At 46.9% G+C, this 19,555-nt stretch overlaps 1 protein-coding gene across 3 annotated transcripts in view; it reads left to right on the plus strand.

Moving 5' to 3' along the window:
- Window positions 1-1,394: 1,394 nt before the first annotated feature.
- The window catches only part of tasp1 (taspase, threonine aspartase, 1), a 97,012-nt gene continuing 78,851 nt past the window's right edge, over window positions 1,395-19,555 (plus strand). For 2 of the 3 annotated variants that reach the window (XM_065007799.1, XM_065007800.1), the window contains exons 1-7: window positions 1,395-1,500; window positions 2,229-2,423; window positions 3,656-3,723; window positions 7,332-7,400; window positions 12,074-12,194; window positions 16,715-16,799; window positions 18,519-18,598. In XM_065007799.1, coding sequence (XP_064863871.1) covers window positions 2,279-2,423; window positions 3,656-3,723; window positions 7,332-7,400; window positions 12,074-12,194; window positions 16,715-16,799; window positions 18,519-18,598 — 568 coding nt within the window. In that variant the 5' untranslated portion in view covers window positions 1,395-1,500; window positions 2,229-2,278. The remainder of the gene's footprint in view (window positions 1,501-2,228; window positions 2,424-3,655; window positions 3,724-7,331; window positions 7,401-12,073; window positions 12,195-16,714; window positions 16,800-18,518; window positions 18,599-19,555) is intronic. The other variant, XM_065007798.1, reaches the window with a different exon arrangement.

Here is a 19,555-nt window from a genome sequence, read left to right on the forward strand (position 1 = left end):
GGACTATGACATTTTCAGCTTCCAGGAATGGTGTATAGATTCTTAGTGACATGGGTACTAGCAGTGATGCAGTGGTCTAAGGCACTGTATCTCAGTGCAGGAGGGTTCACTACAGTCACTGATTTCGAATCCAGGCTGTTTCACATCTGTCTGTGATTGGGAGTCCCATAGGGTGGTGCACAATTGGCCCCAGCGTTGTCTGGGTTTGGCCGGGGTAGGCTGTCATTATAAATAAGAATTTGTTCTTAACTGACTTACCTAGTTAAACAAAATGATCATGCTGAAACATGATGTGACGGTGGTGGGTGAACGGCATAACAATGGGCCTCAGGATCTCGTCACGGTGTCTCTGTGCATTCAAATTGCCACCAATAAAATGCAATTGTGTTCGCTGTCTGAAGCTTTTGCCTGCCGATACCATAACCCCACCACCACCATGGGGCACTCTGTTCACAATTTTGACATCAGCAAACCGCTCGCCCACACGACGCCATACACGTGGTCTGCGGTTGTGAGGCCGGTTGAACCTACTGCCAAATTCTCTAAAACGATGTTGGAGGCGGCTTATGGTAGAGAAATGAACATTAAATTCACTGGCAACAGCTCTGGTGGACATTCCCGCAGTCAGCGGGCCAATTGCACGCTCCCTCAAAACTTGAGACATCTGTGGCATTGTTGTTGCGTGACAAAACTGCACATTTTAGTGTGGCCTTTTATTGCCCCCAGCACAAGGTGCACCTGTGTAATGATCATGCTGTTTAAATCAGCTTCTTGATTTGCCACACCTGGCAGGTGGATGGTTTATCTTGGGCAACAGGGATGTAAACACATTTGGGCAAAACAAGATAAATAGATAAAAAAATTAAAAAAAATATAAAATATATATATATATTTATATATATTAATATAATTGTTTTATTAATATTAATATAAATAATTAATAATAATAATTAATAATAATAATAACTGAATTATTATTTAATAAATATAATAATAATAATAATAATAATAATAATAATAAATATTAATAAATAATAAATAATTAATAATAATAATGAATAATTTAATAATAATTAAATAATTTATATTAATATAAATAGATAAAAAAATAGATAAATAATATGTTTTAATTATATGGATAATTTCGGGGATCTTTTATTTCAGCTCAAGATACATGGGACCAGCACTACATTTCGCGTTTATATTTCTGTTCAGTGTAAAACTCGTGGGATATGTCTCGTTCCAGTCTAGTCGGAAACGAGTAAACGCGGAAATTTCCGACTTGCCATCTGGTTGAAAGCAGCAATTGTATAACTATAAACAGTTACAAAAGTTAAAAATTACCGAGTTTCCTGGTGCCGACTAGTATTTGAACGTGGCAATAATGTTTTGGGACGCGCACATTTGCGTCATGTGACGTATCCCTGAACCCGGAAGAGATTTCTGCTGCAGAGCCGCAGCCAGAGTACAATCTCAACTTGCAAAGTTTTTAATAGTAAAGTAAGTTTTCACATAAACACAAGAACACGTACCGGGTCCGTACTACTGTGGCAGCTAGTTAGCAGATTCGTGCAAGTTTTTACAGTCGAGTCTTCAAAATGTGGATGCTATGCTATGTAGCTAGTTAGCTTGCTCAGTTGTCGCAAAATGTTAGATGTCAACGAATATTTGCACGCTGTAATTACGCACTGAGAGACACATGCTACCTTTCTCTAATCGCTAGTTAGCCACTTGTATTTTTAAATATATTTGTTCGATAACAACCTAGACGTTAAGGCTAACTAGCTTCCAAACAGACTAGCCAGCTAAGCTAATGCCTACGATGGCATGTCAGCCTGAATGATCTCACATTGTTTACATTGTAGGAGGTAACCCGTCTCAGTCAAACAACCCAGCAGCAACAGTGTGTCCCCACTCAGTTGATTTGTGTGATGAGCTTTTCCCCAAGCAGGTTTGAACTAGAAATTACATTGTGCGCCTTTTTAGTGTCGGCAGCTACTTATCCAGACTGTCAAAGCACAGTAGCTACTTATCCAGACTGTCAAAGCACAGTCCAAAATCACACAGTGTTAATAGATCACGTTCAGCAGATGACTGTTGACACTGCGTATAGGCATTTGCTAAAATACAACTCGTTTATCAATTGTGGTACACAGATGCTTTAGCCACCATTCCTAGTAGGACAAATGGCATCTCCCCCTTTTTTAAAACATGTTCTTTTCTCCCAGGTGTGAGAGCCAAGATGCCAGTGTTACCTGGGGCCAATGGTCCATGATGCATGTGGAGGGTTATGGAGACGCCACTGAACTGTGCTGAAGAGCAACAACCCCCTCCTGCCTCCTGGTCGACAGTCACACCACAGGAGTCTACTCCAGACAGAAACGACAAGGGGAACGCTGTTGGCTTTGTGTTGGTGCATGCAGGTTTGGTGTACTTACAAGTACTTGTCTTGATTTTTCTACGTAAATTAGCCGTTGTCAGGTGTCCGATCAAATCAAAATGTATTTATATAGCCCTTCGTACATCAGCTGATATCTCAAAGTGCTGTACAGAAACCCAGCCTAAAAACCCAAACAGCAAGTAATGCAGGTGTAGAAGCACGGTGGCTAGGAAAAACTCCCTAGAAAGGCCAAAACCTAGGAAGAAACCTAGAGAGGAACCAGGCTATGTGGGGTGGCCAGTCCTTTTCTGGCTGTGCCGGGTGGAGATTATAACAGAACATGGCCAAGATGTTCAAATGTTCATAAATGACCAGCATGGTCAAATAATAATAAGGCAGAACAGTTGAAACTGGAGCAGCAGCACGGCCAGGTGGACTGGGGACAGCAAGGAGTCATCATGTCAGGTAGTCCTGAGGCACGGTCCTAGGGCTCAGGTCCTCTGAGAGAGAGAGAGAAGGAGAGAATTAGAGAGAGCACACTTAAATTTACACAGGACACTGGATAAGACAAGAGAAGTACTCCAGATATAACAAACTGACCCTAGCCCCCCGACACATAAACTACTGCAGCATAAATACTGGAGGCTGAGACAGGAGGGGTCAGGAGACACTGTGGCCCCATCCAATGACACCCCCGGACAGGGCCAAACAGGAAGGATGAGATGACATCCAATGACACCCCCGGACAGGGCAAAACAGGAAGGATGAGATGACATCCAATGACACCCCCGGACAGGGCCAAACAGGAAGGATGAGATTACATCCAATGACACCCCCGGACAGGGCCAAACAGGAAGGATGAGATGACATCCAATGACACCCCCGGACAGGGCCAAACAGGAAGGATGAGATGACCGTTCACATGCGATAAGGATGATTTACCGGTGACTGTCTCTATATATATTGAATCTGTTATCACTTCTGGAGCGTTATCGTGTTCTGTCTTCTTACCGACTACTTTAATCACACTTAGATGGCTTGTCCATACATTTTTGGTATTCCTATTCTAATTTATCAGCAGTTGTCGAACACATCCCCCTACTATTTAGAACCCAGGTCTGTGTATTCTAACCACTGACTATGCAGACCGTGAAAGAGAGACAAAATGGATGTAGGATGATGTCATCATTAACCAGCTGTTGAAAACAACACACTGTCTTTACTGATGAATTTGCAACCTTCTTTTCACTTCTTTGTGTGCTTACTTTTTTTCAGGGGCAGGATACCACTCTGAGTCCAAAGCCAAGGAATACAAGCATGTCTGCAAGAGAGCTTGTCAGAGAGTGAGTTTCCTTCGCCTTGTCCGGCGCTTCCTGCATCAGTGCAGAATGCACCGCTTTGCACGTGGCTTTGGCAATGTTAACACCTGTTTCCCATGCCAATAAAGCCCCTTGAATTGAATTGAATTGAGATTGAGAGGAAGCCGCGCTAGAGTATTGAGATGCAGCCTGAGACGACAGCGCTGTGGTCGTGTTCAGATCAGGAGGACAGGGAGGTATCTAGCACCCTGTAGTAGTAGTGCACTACGTTGGACCATTTGGAACGCACATCTCCGTCATCAGAGAGGAGTCCCGCATGAGATGGTGTTGCGTCAGGGAGTTATGTGTTGGTAACACGCCATCGTCTGTCTCAGCTGGCCCGGAGAAAACTACACGCTGTAATGTCATGTTCCGGCACTTTCTGTGTTTTCAGCTTTGTACAGCAGAAAACCTCCTTTACTTTTATTTTATAGTCCATCAGATTAGAGCAGCTACAGATGTCCACGGGGAACATTGGCTGTCTGTCCAAGTCTATATCCTGTCTCTGTACTGTCTGGTCTATATGCTGTCTCTGTCTATCTATATGCTGTCTCTGTCTGTCTATATGCTGTCTCTCTGTCTGTCTATATGTTGTCTCTGTACTGTCTGTCTATATGCTGTCTCTCTGTCTATATGCTGTCTCTCTGTCTATATGCTGTCTCTGTACTGTCTGGTCTCTATCCTGTCTCTGTACTGTCTCTCTATATGCTGTCTCTGTCTGTCTATATGCTGTCTCTGTACTGTCTGTCTATATGCTGTCTCTGTCTATCTATATGCTGTCTCTGTCTATCTATATGCTGTCTCTGTCTGTGCTTTCTCTATCCTGCCTCTGTACTGTCTGGTCTATATGCTGTCTCTATCCTGTCTCTGTACTGTCTGGTCTATATGCTGTCTCTATCCTGCCTCTGTACTGTCTGTCTATATGCTGTCTCTGTGCTGTATCTGTGTTGTCTGTCTCTGTGCTGTCTCTGTGCCGTCTCTGTCTCTGTGCCGTCTCTGTCTCTGTGCCGTCTCTGTCTCTGTGCCGTCTCTGTCTCTGTGCCGTCTCTTGTCTCTGTGCCGTCTCTGTCTCTGTGCCGTCTCTGTCTCTTGTCTTTGTGCCATCTCTTGTCTCTGTGCCGTCTCTGTCTCTCTCTCTGTGCCGTCTCTGTCTCTGTGCCGTCTCTTGTCTCTGTGCCGTCTCTGTCTCTTGTCTCTGTGCCGTCTGTCTCTGTCTCTGTGCCGTCTGTCTCTGTCTCTGTGCCGTCTCTTGTCTCTGTGCCGTCTCTGTCTCTTGTCTTTGTGCCGTCTCTTGTCTCTGTGCCGTCTGTCTCTGTCTCTGTGCCGTCTCTGTCTCTGTGCCGTCTCTTGTCTCTGTGCCGTCTCTTGTCTCTGTGCCGTCTGTCTCTGTGCCGTCTCTGTCTCTGTGCCGTCTCTGTCTCTGTGCCGTCTCTGTCTCTGTGCCGTCTCTGTCTCTGTGCCGTCTCTCTCTCTGTGCCGTCTCTCTCTCTGTGCCGTCTCTTGTCTCTGTGCCGTCTCTGTCTCTCTCTCTGTGCCGTCTCTGTCTCTGTGCCGTCTCTGTCTCTGTGCCGTCTGTCTCTCTCTGTGCCGTCTCTCTCTCTGTGCCGTCTCTCTCTCTGTGCCGTCTCTCTCTCTGTGCCGTCTCTGTCTCTGTGCCGTCTCTGTCTCTGTGCCGTCTCTGTCTCTGTGCCGTCTCTTGTCTCTGTGCCGTCTGTCTCTGTCTCTGTGCCGTCTCTTGTCTCTGTGCCGTCTCTGTCTCTGTGCCGTCTCTGTCTCTGTGCCGTCTCTGTCTCTTGTCTCTGTGCCGTCTCTGTCTCTGTGCCGTCTCTGTCTCTGTGCCGTCTCTGTCTCTGTGCCGTCTCTGTCTCTTGTCTCTGTGCCGTCTCTTGTCTCTGTGCCGTCTCTGTCTCTTGTCTCTGTGCCGTCTCTTGTCTCTGTGCCGTCTGTCTCTGTCTCTGTGCCGTCTCTTGTCTCTGTGCCGTCTCTGTCTCTTGTCTCTGTGCCGTCTCTTGTCTCTGTGCCGTCTCTGTCTCTGTGCCGTCTCTGTCTCTTGTCTCTGTGCCGTCTCTGTCTCTGTGCCGTCTCTGTCTCTGTGCCGTCTCTGTTTCTTGTCTCTGTGCCGTCTCTTGTCTCTGTGCCGTCTCTGTCTCTTGTCTCTGTGCCGTCTCTTGTCTCTGTGCCGTCTGTCTCTGTCTCTGTGCCGTCTCTTGTCTCTGTGCCTTCTCTGTCTCTTGTCTCTGTGCCGTCTCTTGTCTCTGTGCCGTCTCTGTCTCTGTGCCGTCTCTGTCTCTTGTCTCTGTGCCGTCTCTGTCTCTGTGCCGTCTCTGTCTCTGTGCCGTCTCTGTCTCTGTGCCGTCTCTGTCTCTGTGCCGTCTCTCTCTCTGTGCCGTCTCTCTCTCTGTGCCGTCTCTCTCTCTGTGCCGTCTCTCTCTCTGTGCCGTCTCTGTCTCTGTGCCGTCTCTGTCTCTGTGCCGTCTCTGTCTCTGTGCCGTCTCTTGTCTCTGTGCCGTCTCTGTCTCTTGTCTCTGTGCCGTCTCTGTCTCTGTGCCGTCTGTCTCTGTCTCTGTGCCGTCTCTTGTCTCTGTGCCGTCTCTGGTCTTTGTGCCGTCTCTTGTCTCTGTGCCCTCTGTCTCTGTTCTGTCTCTGTGCCGTCTCTTGTCTCTGTGCCGTCTCTGTCTCTGTGCCGTCTCTGTCTCTGTGCCGTCTCTGTCTCTTGTCTTTGTGCCGTCTCTTGTCTCTGTGCCGTCTCTCTCTCTGTGCCGTCTCTGTCTCTGTGCCGTCTCTGTCTCTGTGCCGTCTCTGTCTCTGTGCCGTCTCTGTCTCTGTGCCGTCTCTGTCTCTGTGCCGTCTCTTGTCTCTGTGCCGTCTCTGTCTCTTGTCTCTGTGCCGTCTCTTGTCTCTGTGCCGTCTGTCTCTGTCTCTGTGCCGTCTCTTGTCTCTGTGCCGTCTCTGTCTCTTGTCTTTGTGCCGTCTCTTGTCTCTGTGCCGTCTCTGTCTCTTGTCTCTGTGCCGTCTCTGTCTCTTGTCTCTGTGCCGTCTCTGTCTCTGTGCCTTCTCTGTCTCTGTGCCTTCTCTGTCTCTGTGCCGTCTCTGTCTCTGTGCCGTCTCACAGTAGGTGAATGCTGTCTCTGTAGTGAATGATACAGTAGGTACATGCTGTCTCTGTAGTGTTGAGTGATACAGTAGGTACATGCTGTCTCTGTAGTGTTGAGTGATACAGTAGGTACATGCTGTCTCTGTAGTGAGTGATACAGTAGGTAAATGCTGTCTCTGTAGTGTTGAGTGATACAGTAGGTAAATGCTGTCTCTGTAGTGTTGAGTGATACAGTAGGTACATGCTGTCTCTGTAGTGTTGAGTGATACAGTAGGTAAATGCTGTCTCTGTAGTGTTGAGTGATACAGTAGGTACATGCTGTCTCTGTAGTGTTGAGTGATACAGTAGGTACATGCTGTCTCTGTAGTGAGTGATACAGTAGGTACATGCTGTCTCTGTAGTGTTGAGTGATACAGTAGGTAAATGCTGTCTCTGTAGTGAGTGATACAGTAGGTAAACTTTAAACTGTCCTACCTGTAACGTGACGTCTCTCTCTCAGGCTGTGGACAGACTGAAAGCCGGTGCTCTGGCAGTGGACGCTGTGACCGCAGCCCTTGTTGAGCTTGAGGTTAGTGTTTGTGTGTGTGTGACCACAGCCCTTGTTGAGGTTAGTGTGTGTGTGTGAGACCACAGCCCTTGTTGAGGTTAGTGTCTGTGTGTGTGTGACCACAGCCCTAGTTGAGGTTAGTGTGTGTGTGTGAGACCACAGACCTAGTTGAGGTTAGTGTGTGTGTGTGTGACCACAGACCTAGTTCAGCTTGAGTTATCTCGGAACCAGAAATGATTTAAATGTGTTCTATGACCCATTAGGGCTGTTCTATGACCCATTAGGGCTGTCCTATGACACATTAGGGCTGTTCTATGACACATTAGGGCTGTTCTATGACACATTAGGGCTGTTCTATGACACATTAGGGCTGTTCTATGACCCATTAGGGCTGTTCTATGACCCATTAAGGCTGTTCTATGACCCATTAGGGCTGTTCTATGACATTACCCATTAGGGCTGTTCTATGACCCATTAGGGCTGTTCTATGACATTACCCATTAGGGCTGTTCTATGACCCATTAGGGCTGTTCTATGACCCATTAGGGCTGTTCTATGACCCATTAGGGCTGTTCTATGACACATTAGGGCTGTTCTATGACACATTAGGGCTGTTCTATGACACATTAGGGCTGTTCACATTAGGGCTGTTCTATGACCCATTAGGGCTGTTCTATGACCCATTAGGGCTGTTCTATGACCCATTAGGGCTGTTCTATGACCCATTAGGGCTGTTCTATGACACATTAGGGCTGTTCTATGACCCATTAGGGCTGTTCTATGACACATTAGGGCTGTGTGGACGTTTTCCACATGTAATTACGTCACAGCCTTATTCTCAAATTGATGAGGAAATGTTTTTCTTTCAGGAATTTTTTTAAATCAGTCTTTTTTTTGTAGGCCATCATTGTAAATACGAATTTGTTCTAAACTGACTTGCCTAGTTAACTAAAAATAAATAAAATCTATACACAATACCCCGTAATGACAAAGCAAAAACAGGTTTTTAGAATTCTTTGCAAATGTATAAAAACATTTTTTTTTTAAAGGATGTCGTATTTACTTATGTTTTCAGACCCTTTGCTATGAGACTCGAAATTGAGCTCAGGTGAATCCTGTTTCCATTGAACATCCTTGAGATGTCTCTACAACTTGATTGTAGTCCACCTGTGGTAAAATCTATTTATTGGACATGATTTGGAAAGGCACACACCTGTCTATATAAAGGTTCCACAGTTGACAGTGCATGTCAGAGCAATAACCAAGACATGAGGAACAAGGAATTGTCCGTAGAGCTCCGAGACAGGATTGATGTCGAGGCAGAGATCTGGGGAATGAGTACCAAAAAATGTCTGCAGCATTGAAGGTCCCCAAGAACACAGTGGCCTCCATCATTCTTAAATGGAAGAAGTTTGGAACCACCAAGACTCTTCCTAGAGCTGGCCGCCCAGCCAAACTGAGCAATCAGGGGAGAAGGGCCTTGGTCAAGGAGGTGACCAAGAACCCGATGGTCACTCTGACAGAGCTCCAGTGTTCCTCTGCGGAGATGGGAGAAACTTCCAGAAGGACAGCCATCTGTGCAGACCTCCACAAATCAGGCCTTTATGGTAGATTGGCCAGACTCTCAGACCATGAGAAACGAGATTCTCTGATCTGATGAAACCAAGATTGAACTCTTTGGCCTGAATGCCATGGTGAAGCATGGTGGTGGCAGCATCCCTACGGTGAAGCACGGTGGTGGCAGCATCCCTACGGTGAAGCTCGGTGGTGGCAGCATCCCTACGGTGAAGCACGGTGGTGGCAGCATCCCTACGCTGAAGCACGGTGGTGGCAGCATCCCTACGGTGAAGCACGGTGGTGGCAGCATCATGCTGTGGGGATGTTTTTCAGCGGCAGGGACTGGGAGACTAGTCAGGATCGAGGCAAAGATGAACGGAGCAAAGTACAGAGAGACCCTTGACAAAAACCTGCTCTAGATCGCTCAGGATCTCAGACTGGAGCAAAGGTTCACCTTCTAACAGGACAACGACACTAAGTACACAGCCAAGACAATGCAGGAGGGGCTTCGAGACAAGTTTCAATGTCCTTGAGTGGCCCAGCCAGAGCCCGGACATGAACCCAATCAAACATCTCTGGAGAGACCTGAAAATAGCTGTGCAGCGATACTCCCCATCCAACCTGACAGAACTTGAGAGGATCTGCAGAGATGAAACTCCCCAAATACAGGTGTGCCAAGCTTGTAGTGTCATACCCAAGAAGACTCGAGGCTGTAATCACTGCCAAAGGTGCTTCAACAAAGTACTGAGTAAAGGGTCTGAATACTTACGCAAATATGATATTTTCAGTTTTTTTATTTGTAATAAATTTACAAACATTTCTAAAGACCTGGTTTTTGCTGTAGTGTATTGTGTGTGTGTGTGTGTGTGTGTGTGTGTGTGTGTGTGTGTGTGTGTGTGTGTGTGTGTGTGTGTGTGTGTGTGTGTGTGTGTGTGTTATGTTTAACAACAGTATATCTGTCAGTATTTATATCTCACATAACACTAACACTACTATATATACATTTTAGAAAAATATATATATTTTAGATTTAGGCTGTTATTGTAACAAATGTGGAAAGAGGTCAAGAGGTCTGATTACTGAATCCTAATGTAATTTCAAAAAATGTTCACCATAATTTCATTTCGATTTTTGTTGACTGTTTTGAATTGCGGTGTATTTGTACAACAAACAAAGCTGATTTTTTTTTTTAAAAACAATTGTCCATAAAAAAAAAAAGTAATAAGCCACTGAATCTACAGACACGCATTGAATCCAACCACAGATGCCTTTTAAAGCCCTACTCCTGAATTCTAAAAAAAAAAACATACATATCACAGAGTGAGTATTTAATGGGTTGAATGGACTCTTAGGATCCTTACAAAGTGATGTGTGACATAACATCTATGTTTAGATCACAGCTACTTAGTCCTACTGGGTGAAGGAAGGAAGGAGGCCCGAGTAAAGTTCCTTTCACTCATCTATATGAAATATATATATAAGTATATCTGTGTCTAAAATGTTCTTAATGTAAAGAATGTCCAACATTTTGGAAGGTTATTTGTTAAGTCAACTTGTCTATAGTTAGATACACGCAGTTTCTCTTCTGTCATTATAAACTCAGCAAAAAAGAAACAGCCCTTTTTCAGGACCCTGTCTTCCAATGATAATTCGTATGAATCCAAATAACTTCACAGATCTTCATTGTAAAGAGTTTTAACACTGTTTCCCATGTTTGTTCAATGAACCATGAACAATTAATGAACATGCACCTGTGGAACGGTCATTAAGACACTAACAGCTTACAGACGGTAGGCAATTAAGGTCACAGTTATGAAAACTTAGGACACTAAAGAGGCCTTTCTACTGACTCTGAATAACACCACAAGAAAGATGCCCAGGGTCCCTGCTCATCTGCGTGAATGTGCCTTGGGCATGCTGCAACAAGGCATGAGGACTGCAGATGTGGCCATGGCAATAAATTGCAATGTCCGTACTGTGAGACGCCTAAGACAGCACTACAGGGAGACAGGACGGACAGCTGATTGTCCTCGCAGTGGCAGACCACGTGTAACAACACCTGCACAGGATCGGTACATCTGAATATCACACCTGCAGAACAGGTTCAGGATGGCAACAACAACTGCCCTAAGTTACACCAGGAACGCACAATCCCTCCATCAGTGCTCAGACTGTCCGCAATAGGCTGAGAGAGGCTGGACTGAGGGCTTGTAGGCCTGTTGTAAGGCAGGTCCTCACCAGACATCACCGGCAACAACGTCGCCTATGGGCTCAAACCCACCGTCGCTGGACCAGACAGGACTGACAAAAAGTGCTCTTCACTGACGAGTCGCGGTTTTGTCTCACCAGGGGTGATGGTCGGATTCACGTTTATCGTCAAAGAAATGAGCGCTACACCGAGGCCTGTACTCTGGAGGGGGATCGATTTGGAGGTGGAGGGTCCGTCATGGTCTGGGGTGGTGTGTCACAGCATCATCGGACTGAGCTTGTTGTCATTGCAGGCAATCTCAACGCTGTGCGTTACAGGGCAGGCATCCTCCTCCCTCATGTGGTACCCTTCCTGCAGGCTCATCCTGACATGACCCTCCAGCATGACAATGCCACCAGCCATACTGCTCGTTCTGTGCGTGATTTCCTGCAAGACATGAATGTCAGTGTTCTGCCATGGCCAGCGAAGAGCCCGGATCTCAATCCCATTGAGCACGTCTGGGACCTGTTGGATCGGAGGGTGAGGGCTAGGCCCATTCCCCCAGAAATGTCCAGGAACTTGCAGGTGTCTTGGTGGAAGAGTGGGGTAACATCTCACAGCAAGAACTGGCAAATCTGGTGCAGTCCATGAGGAGGAGATGCACTACAGTACTTAATGCAGCTGGTGGCCACACCAGATACTGACTGTTACTTTTGATTTTGACCCCTCCCCCTTTGTTCAGGGACACATGATTCAATTTCTGTTAGTCACATGTCTGTGGAACTTGTTCAATTTATGTCTGTTGTTGGATCTTATGTTCGTACAAATATTTGCACATGTTAAGTTTGCTGAAAAAATAAATGCAGTTGACAGTGAGAGGACGTTTCTTTGTTTATCTGTGTCAAAATGTCAGTTCATGATTCTTCTAAATGTTTTTTGTCATCCCCAGGATTCTCCGTTCACCAACGCGGGAATGGGCTCTAACTTAAACCTGTCGGGGGAGATCGAGTGTGACGCCAGCATCATGGATGGGAAGTCTTTACGTTATGGAGCTGTAGGTGCTGTTAGTGGTGGGTTACTGACCAACTACTGATGTGTAACTAGCATCTATTTAAAGCCCTATCGCAGGGGACAAAACTTCTAGAAAATATCTTATATTCTGGTTGTAATGTTGTCAGATTGACGTTATTTCAACCAGCTCTGCCTGTTGGGATCTATGGTAGAACTTCAGCTATAAGCAACCCTGAACCAACCCTTCAGCTATCAGCATTGTACAGTCACCTGAACCAACCCTTCAGCCATAAGCAACCCTGAACCAACCCTTCAGCTATCAGCATTGTACAGTCACCTGAACCAACCCTTCAGCCATAAGCAACCCTGAACCAACCCTTCAGCTATAACCATTGTACAGTCACCTGAACCAACCCTTGAGCTACCAGTATTGTACAGTCACCTGAACCAACCCTTCAGCTATAAGCATTGTACAGTCACCTGAACCAACCCTTCAGCCATAAGCATTGTACAGTCACCTGAACCAACCCTTCAGCTATCAGCATTGTACAGTCACCTGAACCAACCCTTCAGCCATAAGCATTGTACAGTCACCTGAACCAACCCTTCAGCCATAAGCATTGTACAGTCACCTGAACCAACCCTTCAGCTATCAGCATTGTACAGTCACCTGAACCAACCCTTCAGATATCAGCATTGTACAGTCACCTGAACCAACCCTTCAGCCATAAGCATTGTACAGTCACCTGAACCAACCCTTCAGCCATAAGCATTGTACAGTCACCTGAACCAACCCTTCAGCTATCAGCATTGTACAGTCCCCTGAACCAACCCTTCAGCCATAAGCATTGTACAGTCACCTGAACCAACCCTTCAGCTATCAGCATTGCACAGTCACCTGAACCAACCCTTCAGCCATAAGCATTGTACAGTCACCTGAACCAACCCTTCAGCTACCAGCATTGTACCGTCACCTGAACCAACCCTTCAGCTACCAGCATTGTACAGTCCCCTGAACCAACCCTTCAGCCATAAGCAACCCTGAACCAACCCTTCAGCTATAACCATTGTACAGTCACCTGAACCAACCCTTGAGCTACCAGTATTGTACAGTCACCTGAACCAACCCTTCAGCTATAACCATTGTACAGTCACCTGAACCAACCCTTCAGCCATAAGCATTGTACAGTCACCTGAACCAACCCTTCAGCTATCAGCATTGTACAGTCACCTGAACCAACCCTTCAGCTATAAGCATTGTACAGTCACCTGAACCAACCCTTCAGCTATCAGCATTGTACAGTCACCTGAACCAACCCTTCAGCTACCAGCATTGTACAGTCCCCTGAACCAACCCTTCAGCTATCAGCATTGTACAGTCACCTGAACCAACCCTTCAGCTAAAAGCAACCCTGAACCAACCCTTCAGCTTTGTGGAGTGTATTCCTCGATAGCTGGTTCTACATCTACAGATCCAACCCCTTTTAAAAGAGTGAAGATGTTATTGGCTTCGTAACCAGTCCTGCACTGTGCTCACCATTAACATTTCAGCAGTCTGCCCTGCGCCAAAAAGTTATTGTTTTTATAAGGCCTCCAGCAAAGACCGATGTCCTGAGTATAGACTTCACAATGTTCTGAGAACAACCACACACACACACACACACACTAGAGGCGAACGTCAGCGGGCATTTCGACATTAAGGTAAAAAAAGAAAGACAGCCGTGTTTTTTTACTCCCCTGCGTGCTGTAACAGTCAGCCATTTTTTTATTTAAATTAGTACATGACAAATGAAAGTTTCTTGGCTCCGATTGGACCTGTTTTGTTCTGTTCTTTCCTGTATTTCATCTAAGGGCACCGTAGTAATGCACTACGTAGGTGTATTGTAAACCACGTCCTATAACAGGTCTATGAAACTGGTCTGTGAGCCAAGGTCGTAGGTTCAATTCCCACAGAGATCCGAGACACTTCACAACAACAAAAAATGTATTTACTCACTTCTCTTCTAAGAAGTTTGGATAGAGGTGTCTGTTACGTGGAATACACCACAACAGTACCTGGCGTCTATTTACTGGCTCCATAGACCTGTTTTGGAGGTCCTGAGCTGACGTGCTGGTCTGTGGTTTTGAAGGCCGGTTGGACGTACCGCCAAATTCTCTAAAACGACGTTGGATGCGCTTTACGGTAGAGAAAATGAGCCTTCAATTCCCTGGTGGACATTCCTGGACAGTCAGCATGACAATTTCATGCTCATACAGCTCAAATAAACAATGAGAAATGACAGTCCATCTTTACTTTAAGATATGAAGATCAGTCAATTTCAGAACTTTGAAATTTTCCTCAAGGGCAGTCGCAAAAACCATCAAGAGCTTTTGATGAAACTGTCTCTCATGAGGACCGCCACAGGAATGGAAGACCCAGAGTTACCTGTCTCTCATGAGGACCACCACAGGAATGGAAGACCCAGAGTTACCTGTCTCTCATGAGGACCACCACAGGAATGGAAGACCCAGAGTTACCTGTCTCTCATGAGGACCACCACAGGAATGGAAGACCCAGAGTTACCTGTCTCTCATGAGGACCACCACAGGAATGGAAGACCCAGAGTTACCTGTCTCTCATGAGGACCACCACAGGAATGGAAGACCCAGAGTTACCTCTGCTGCAGAGGATACGTTCATTAGAGTTAACTGGCTCTCATGAGGACCGCCACAGGAATGGAAGACCCAGAGTTACCTCTGCTGCAGAGGATCAGTTCATTAGAGAGTTAACTGGCTCTCATGAGGACCGCCACAGGAATGGAAGACCCAGAGTTACCTCTGCTGCAGAGGATCAGTTCATTAGAGAGTTAACTGGCTCTCATGAGGACCGCCACAGGAATGGAAGACCCAGAGTTACCTCTGCTGCAGAGGATCAGTTCATTAGAGAGTTAACTGGCTCTCATGAGGACCGCCACAGGAATGGAAGACCCAGAGTTACCTCTGCTGCAGAGGATCAGTTCATTAGAGAGTTAACTGGCTCTCATGAGGACCGCCACAGGAATGGAAGACCCAGAGTTACCTCTGCTGCAGAGGATCAGTTCATTAGAGAGTTAACTGTCTCTTATGAGGACCGCCACAGGAAAGGAAGACCCAGAGTTACCTCTGCTGCAGAGGATACGTTCATTAGAGTTAACTGGCTCTCATGAGGACCGCCACAGGAAAGGAAGACCCAGAGTTACCTCTGCTGCAGAGGATACGTTCATTAGAGAGTTAACTGGCTCTTATGAGGACCGCCACAGGAAAGGAAGACCCAGAGTTACCTCTGCTGCAGAGGATCAGTTCATTAGAGAGTTAACTGTCTCTTATGAGGACCGCCACAGGAAAGGAAGACCCAGAGTTACCTCTGCTGCAGAGGATACGTTCATTAGAGTTAACTGGCTCTCATGAGCGTTACCATCCTCAGAAATTGCAGCCCAAATAAATGCTTCACAGAGTTCAAGTAACAGACACAGCTCAACATCAACTGTTCAGAGGAGACTGCGTGAGTCAGGTCTTCATGGTCAAATTGCTGCAAAGAAACCACTACTAAAGGACACCAATAATAAGAAGAGACTTGCTTGGGCCAAGAAACACAAGCAATGGACCGCTGGAGATCAGTCCTTTGGTCTGATGAGTCTAAATTTGAGATTTTCTTTTGTTTCAACCGCCGTGTCTTTGTGACGTAGAGTAGGTGAACGAATGATCTCTTCCCAACGTGAAGCATGGAGGAGGAGGTGTTATGTTGTGGTGGTGCTTTGCTGGTGACACTGTGGGATTTATTTAGAATTCAAGGCACACTTAACCAGCATGTCTACCACAGCATTCTGCAGTGACACGCCATCGCATCTGGTTTGGGTTTAGTGGGACTATCACCAGGACAATGACCCAACACACTTCCAGGCTATTTAAGGGCTATTCTACCAAGAAGGAGAGTGATGGAGTGCTGCATCAGATGACCTGGCCTCCACAATCACTCGACCTCAACCCAATTGAGATGGTTTGGGATGAGTTGGACCGCGGAGTGAAGGAAAAGCAGCCAGCAAGTGCTTAGCATCTAGCAACCTTTCGGTTACTTGGCCCAACGCTCTAACCACTAGGCTTCCTGCCGCATGAACTACTATCTGCTGATTTCAAACATGGCCGGGTGGATCTATATGTACCATGTCATTGGAGACAGGGCCCTATGTAACCCCAGAACATGGCCTGGTGGATCTATATGTACCGTGGAGACAGGGCCCTATGTAACCCCAGAACATGGCCTGGTGGATCTATATGTACCATGGAGACAGGGCCCTATGTAACCCCAGAACATGGCCTGGTGGATCTATATGTACCATGGAGACAGGGCCCTATGTAACCCCAGAACATGGCCTGGTGGATCTATATGTACCGTGGAGACAGGACCCTATGTAACCCCAGAACATGGCCTGGTGGATCTATATGTACCGTGGAGACAGGGCCCTATGTAACCCCAGAACATGGCCTGGTGGATCTATATGTACCATGGAGACAGGGCCCTATGTAAACCCCTTGATTCACAACCTTTCTGTTTCCTGTGCAGGTATAAACAACCCAGTGCTGGTGGCCAACAGGTTACTGAGTGAAGCCCAGAAAGGAAAACTGTCAGCCGGACGAATACCCCCCTGGTAAACATCTCTTTAAAAAAAATATTTAAAAAAACACTGTCCAGTATTTTGTCTTACCTTTCACAGATTGACTTTGTGGTACTGAATGTAACCCCAAGGACTATTTCTGTTACAATCACTGGCACAGCAGTAACACGTTACTAACTCACAAGGGATTAATGGGGAAAAGGATATCTGAAATGACTGAGGAAACATATAATCCAACTGGAGCGAGAGAGCTAGAGGTGTGATTTAACTGTGTGATCTCTGTGATGACTGAGGAAACAGAGAGCTAGAGGTGTGATTTAACTGTGTGATCTCTGTGATGACTGAGGAAACAGAGAGCTAGAGGTGTGATTTAACTGTGTGATCTCTGTGATGACTGAGGAAACATTTAATCCAACTGGGGGCGAGAGAGCTAGAGGTGTGATTTAACTGTGTGATCTCTGTGATGACTGAGGAAACATTTAATCCAACTGGGGGCGAGAGAGCTAGAGGTGTGATTTAACTGTGTTGATCTCTGTGATGACTGAGGAAACAGGGAGCTAGAGGTGTGATTTAACTGTGTTGATCTCTGTGATGACTGAGGAAACAGGGAGCTAGAGGTGTGATTTAACTGTGTGATCTCTGTGATGACTGAGGAAACAGAGAGCTAGAGGTGTGATTTAACTGTGTGATCTCTGTGATGACTGAGGAAACAGAGCTAGAGGTGTGATTTAACTGTGTTGATCTCTGTGATGACTGAGGAAACAGAGAGCTAGAGGTGTGATTTAACTGTGTGATCTCTGTGATGACTGAGGAAACAGAGAGCTAGAGGTGTGATTTAACTGTGTTGATCTCTGTGATGACTGAGGAAACAGAGAGCTAGAGGTGTGATTTAACTGTGTTGATCTCTGTGATGACTGAGGAAACAGAGAGCTAGAGGTGTGATTTAACTGTGTTGATCTCTGTGATGACTGAGGAAACAGAGAGCTAGAGGTGTGATTTAACTGTGTGATCTCTGTAATGACTGAGGAAACAGGGAGCTAGAGGTGTGATTTAACTGTGTTGATCTCTGTGATGACTGAGGAAACAGGGAGCTAGAGGTGTGATTTAACTGTGTGATCTCTGTGATGACTGAGGAAACAGAGAGCTAGAGGTGTGATTTAACTGTGTGATCTCTGTGATGACTGAGGAAACAGAGAGCTAGAGGTGTGATTTAACTGTGTTGATCTCTGTGATGACTGAGGAAACAGAGAGCTAGAGGTGTGATTTAACTGTGTTGATCTCTGTGATGACTGAGGAAACAGGGAGCTAGAGGTGTGATTTAACTGTGTGATCTCTGTGATGACTGAGGAAACAGAGAGCTAGAGGTGTGATTTAACTGTGTGATCTCTGTGATGACTGAGGAAACAGGGAGCTAGAGGTGTGATTTAACTGTGTTGATCTCTGTGATGACTGAGGAAACAGGGAGCTAGAGGTGTGATTTAACTGTGTTGATCTCTGTGATGACTGAGGAAACAGGGAGCTAGAGGTGTGATTTAACTGTGTTGATCTCTGTGATGACTGAGGAAACGGGGAGCTAGAGGTGTGATTTAACTGTGTTGATCTCTGTGATGACTGAGGAAACAGGGAGCTAGAGGTGTGATTTAACTGTGTTGATCTCTGTGATGACTAATGTGTTATTATATTATTTTTATATTAACTGTGTTGAATTTCCTCCACTGAAAGCATCGCTTATTGTCCTTTTTATCTCTTAAGCTTTCTAGTGGGTCGAGGAGCACATGACTGGGCTGTGAACCATGGGATACCTCCTTGTCCCTCAGAGAAGATGGCTACCAGTGAGTATCTCCGTCAATCAGTCAATCATGTTTTCTAGCTCCAAATCCTGACCTATGAGTGACCATGTAAATGAGAGTAAATCAACATTGTTTTCCTAACTTTTTGAGTGAACCTGACCGTGTGTTAATGACCAGCCTGGCCGTGTGGTAGTGACCAGCCTGGCAGTGTGGTAGTGACCAGCCTGGCCGCGTGGTAGTGACCAGCCTGGCCGCGTGGTAGTGACCAGCCTGGCCGCGTGGTAGTGACCAGCCTGGCCGCGTGGTAGGGACCAGCCTGGCCGCGTGGTAGGGACCAGCCTGGCCGCGTGGTAGGGACCAGCCTGGTAGTGACCAGCCTGGCCGCGTGGTAGTGACCAGCCTGGCCGCGTGGTAGTGACCAGCCTGGCCGCGTGGTAGTGACCAGCCTGGCCGCGTGGTAGTGACCAGCCTGGCCGCGTGGTAGTGACCAGCCTGGCCGCGTGGTAGTGACCAGCCTGGCCGCGTGGTAGTGACCAGCCTGGCCGCGTGTTAGTGACCAGCCTGGCCGCGTGTTAGTGACCAGCCTGGCCGCGTGGTAGTGACCAGCCTGGCCGCGTGGTAGTGACCAGCCTGACCGCGTGGTAGTGACCAGCCTGACCGCGTGGTAGTGACCAGCCTGGCCGCGTGGTAGTGACCAGCCTGGCCGCGTGGTAGTGACCAGCCTGGCCGCGTGGTAGTGACCAGCCTGGCCGCGTGGTAGTGACCAGCCTGGCCGCGTGGTAGTGACCAGCCTGGCCGCGTGGTAGTGACCAGCCTGGCCGCGTGTTAGTGACCAGCCTGGCGGCGTGTTAGTGACCAGCCTGGCCGCGTGTTAGTGACCAGCCTGGCGCGTGTTAGTGACCAGCCTGGCCGCGTGTTAGTGACCAGCCTGGCCGCGTGTTAGTGACCAGCCTGGCCGCGTGTTAGTGACCAGCCTGGCCGCGTGTTAGTGACCAGCCT

Source organism: Oncorhynchus nerka, linkage group LG23, assembly GCF_034236695.1.
Source record: "Oncorhynchus nerka isolate Pitt River linkage group LG23, Oner_Uvic_2.0, whole genome shotgun sequence".
NCBI classification, from domain to species: domain Eukaryota; kingdom Metazoa; phylum Chordata; class Actinopteri; order Salmoniformes; family Salmonidae; genus Oncorhynchus; species Oncorhynchus nerka.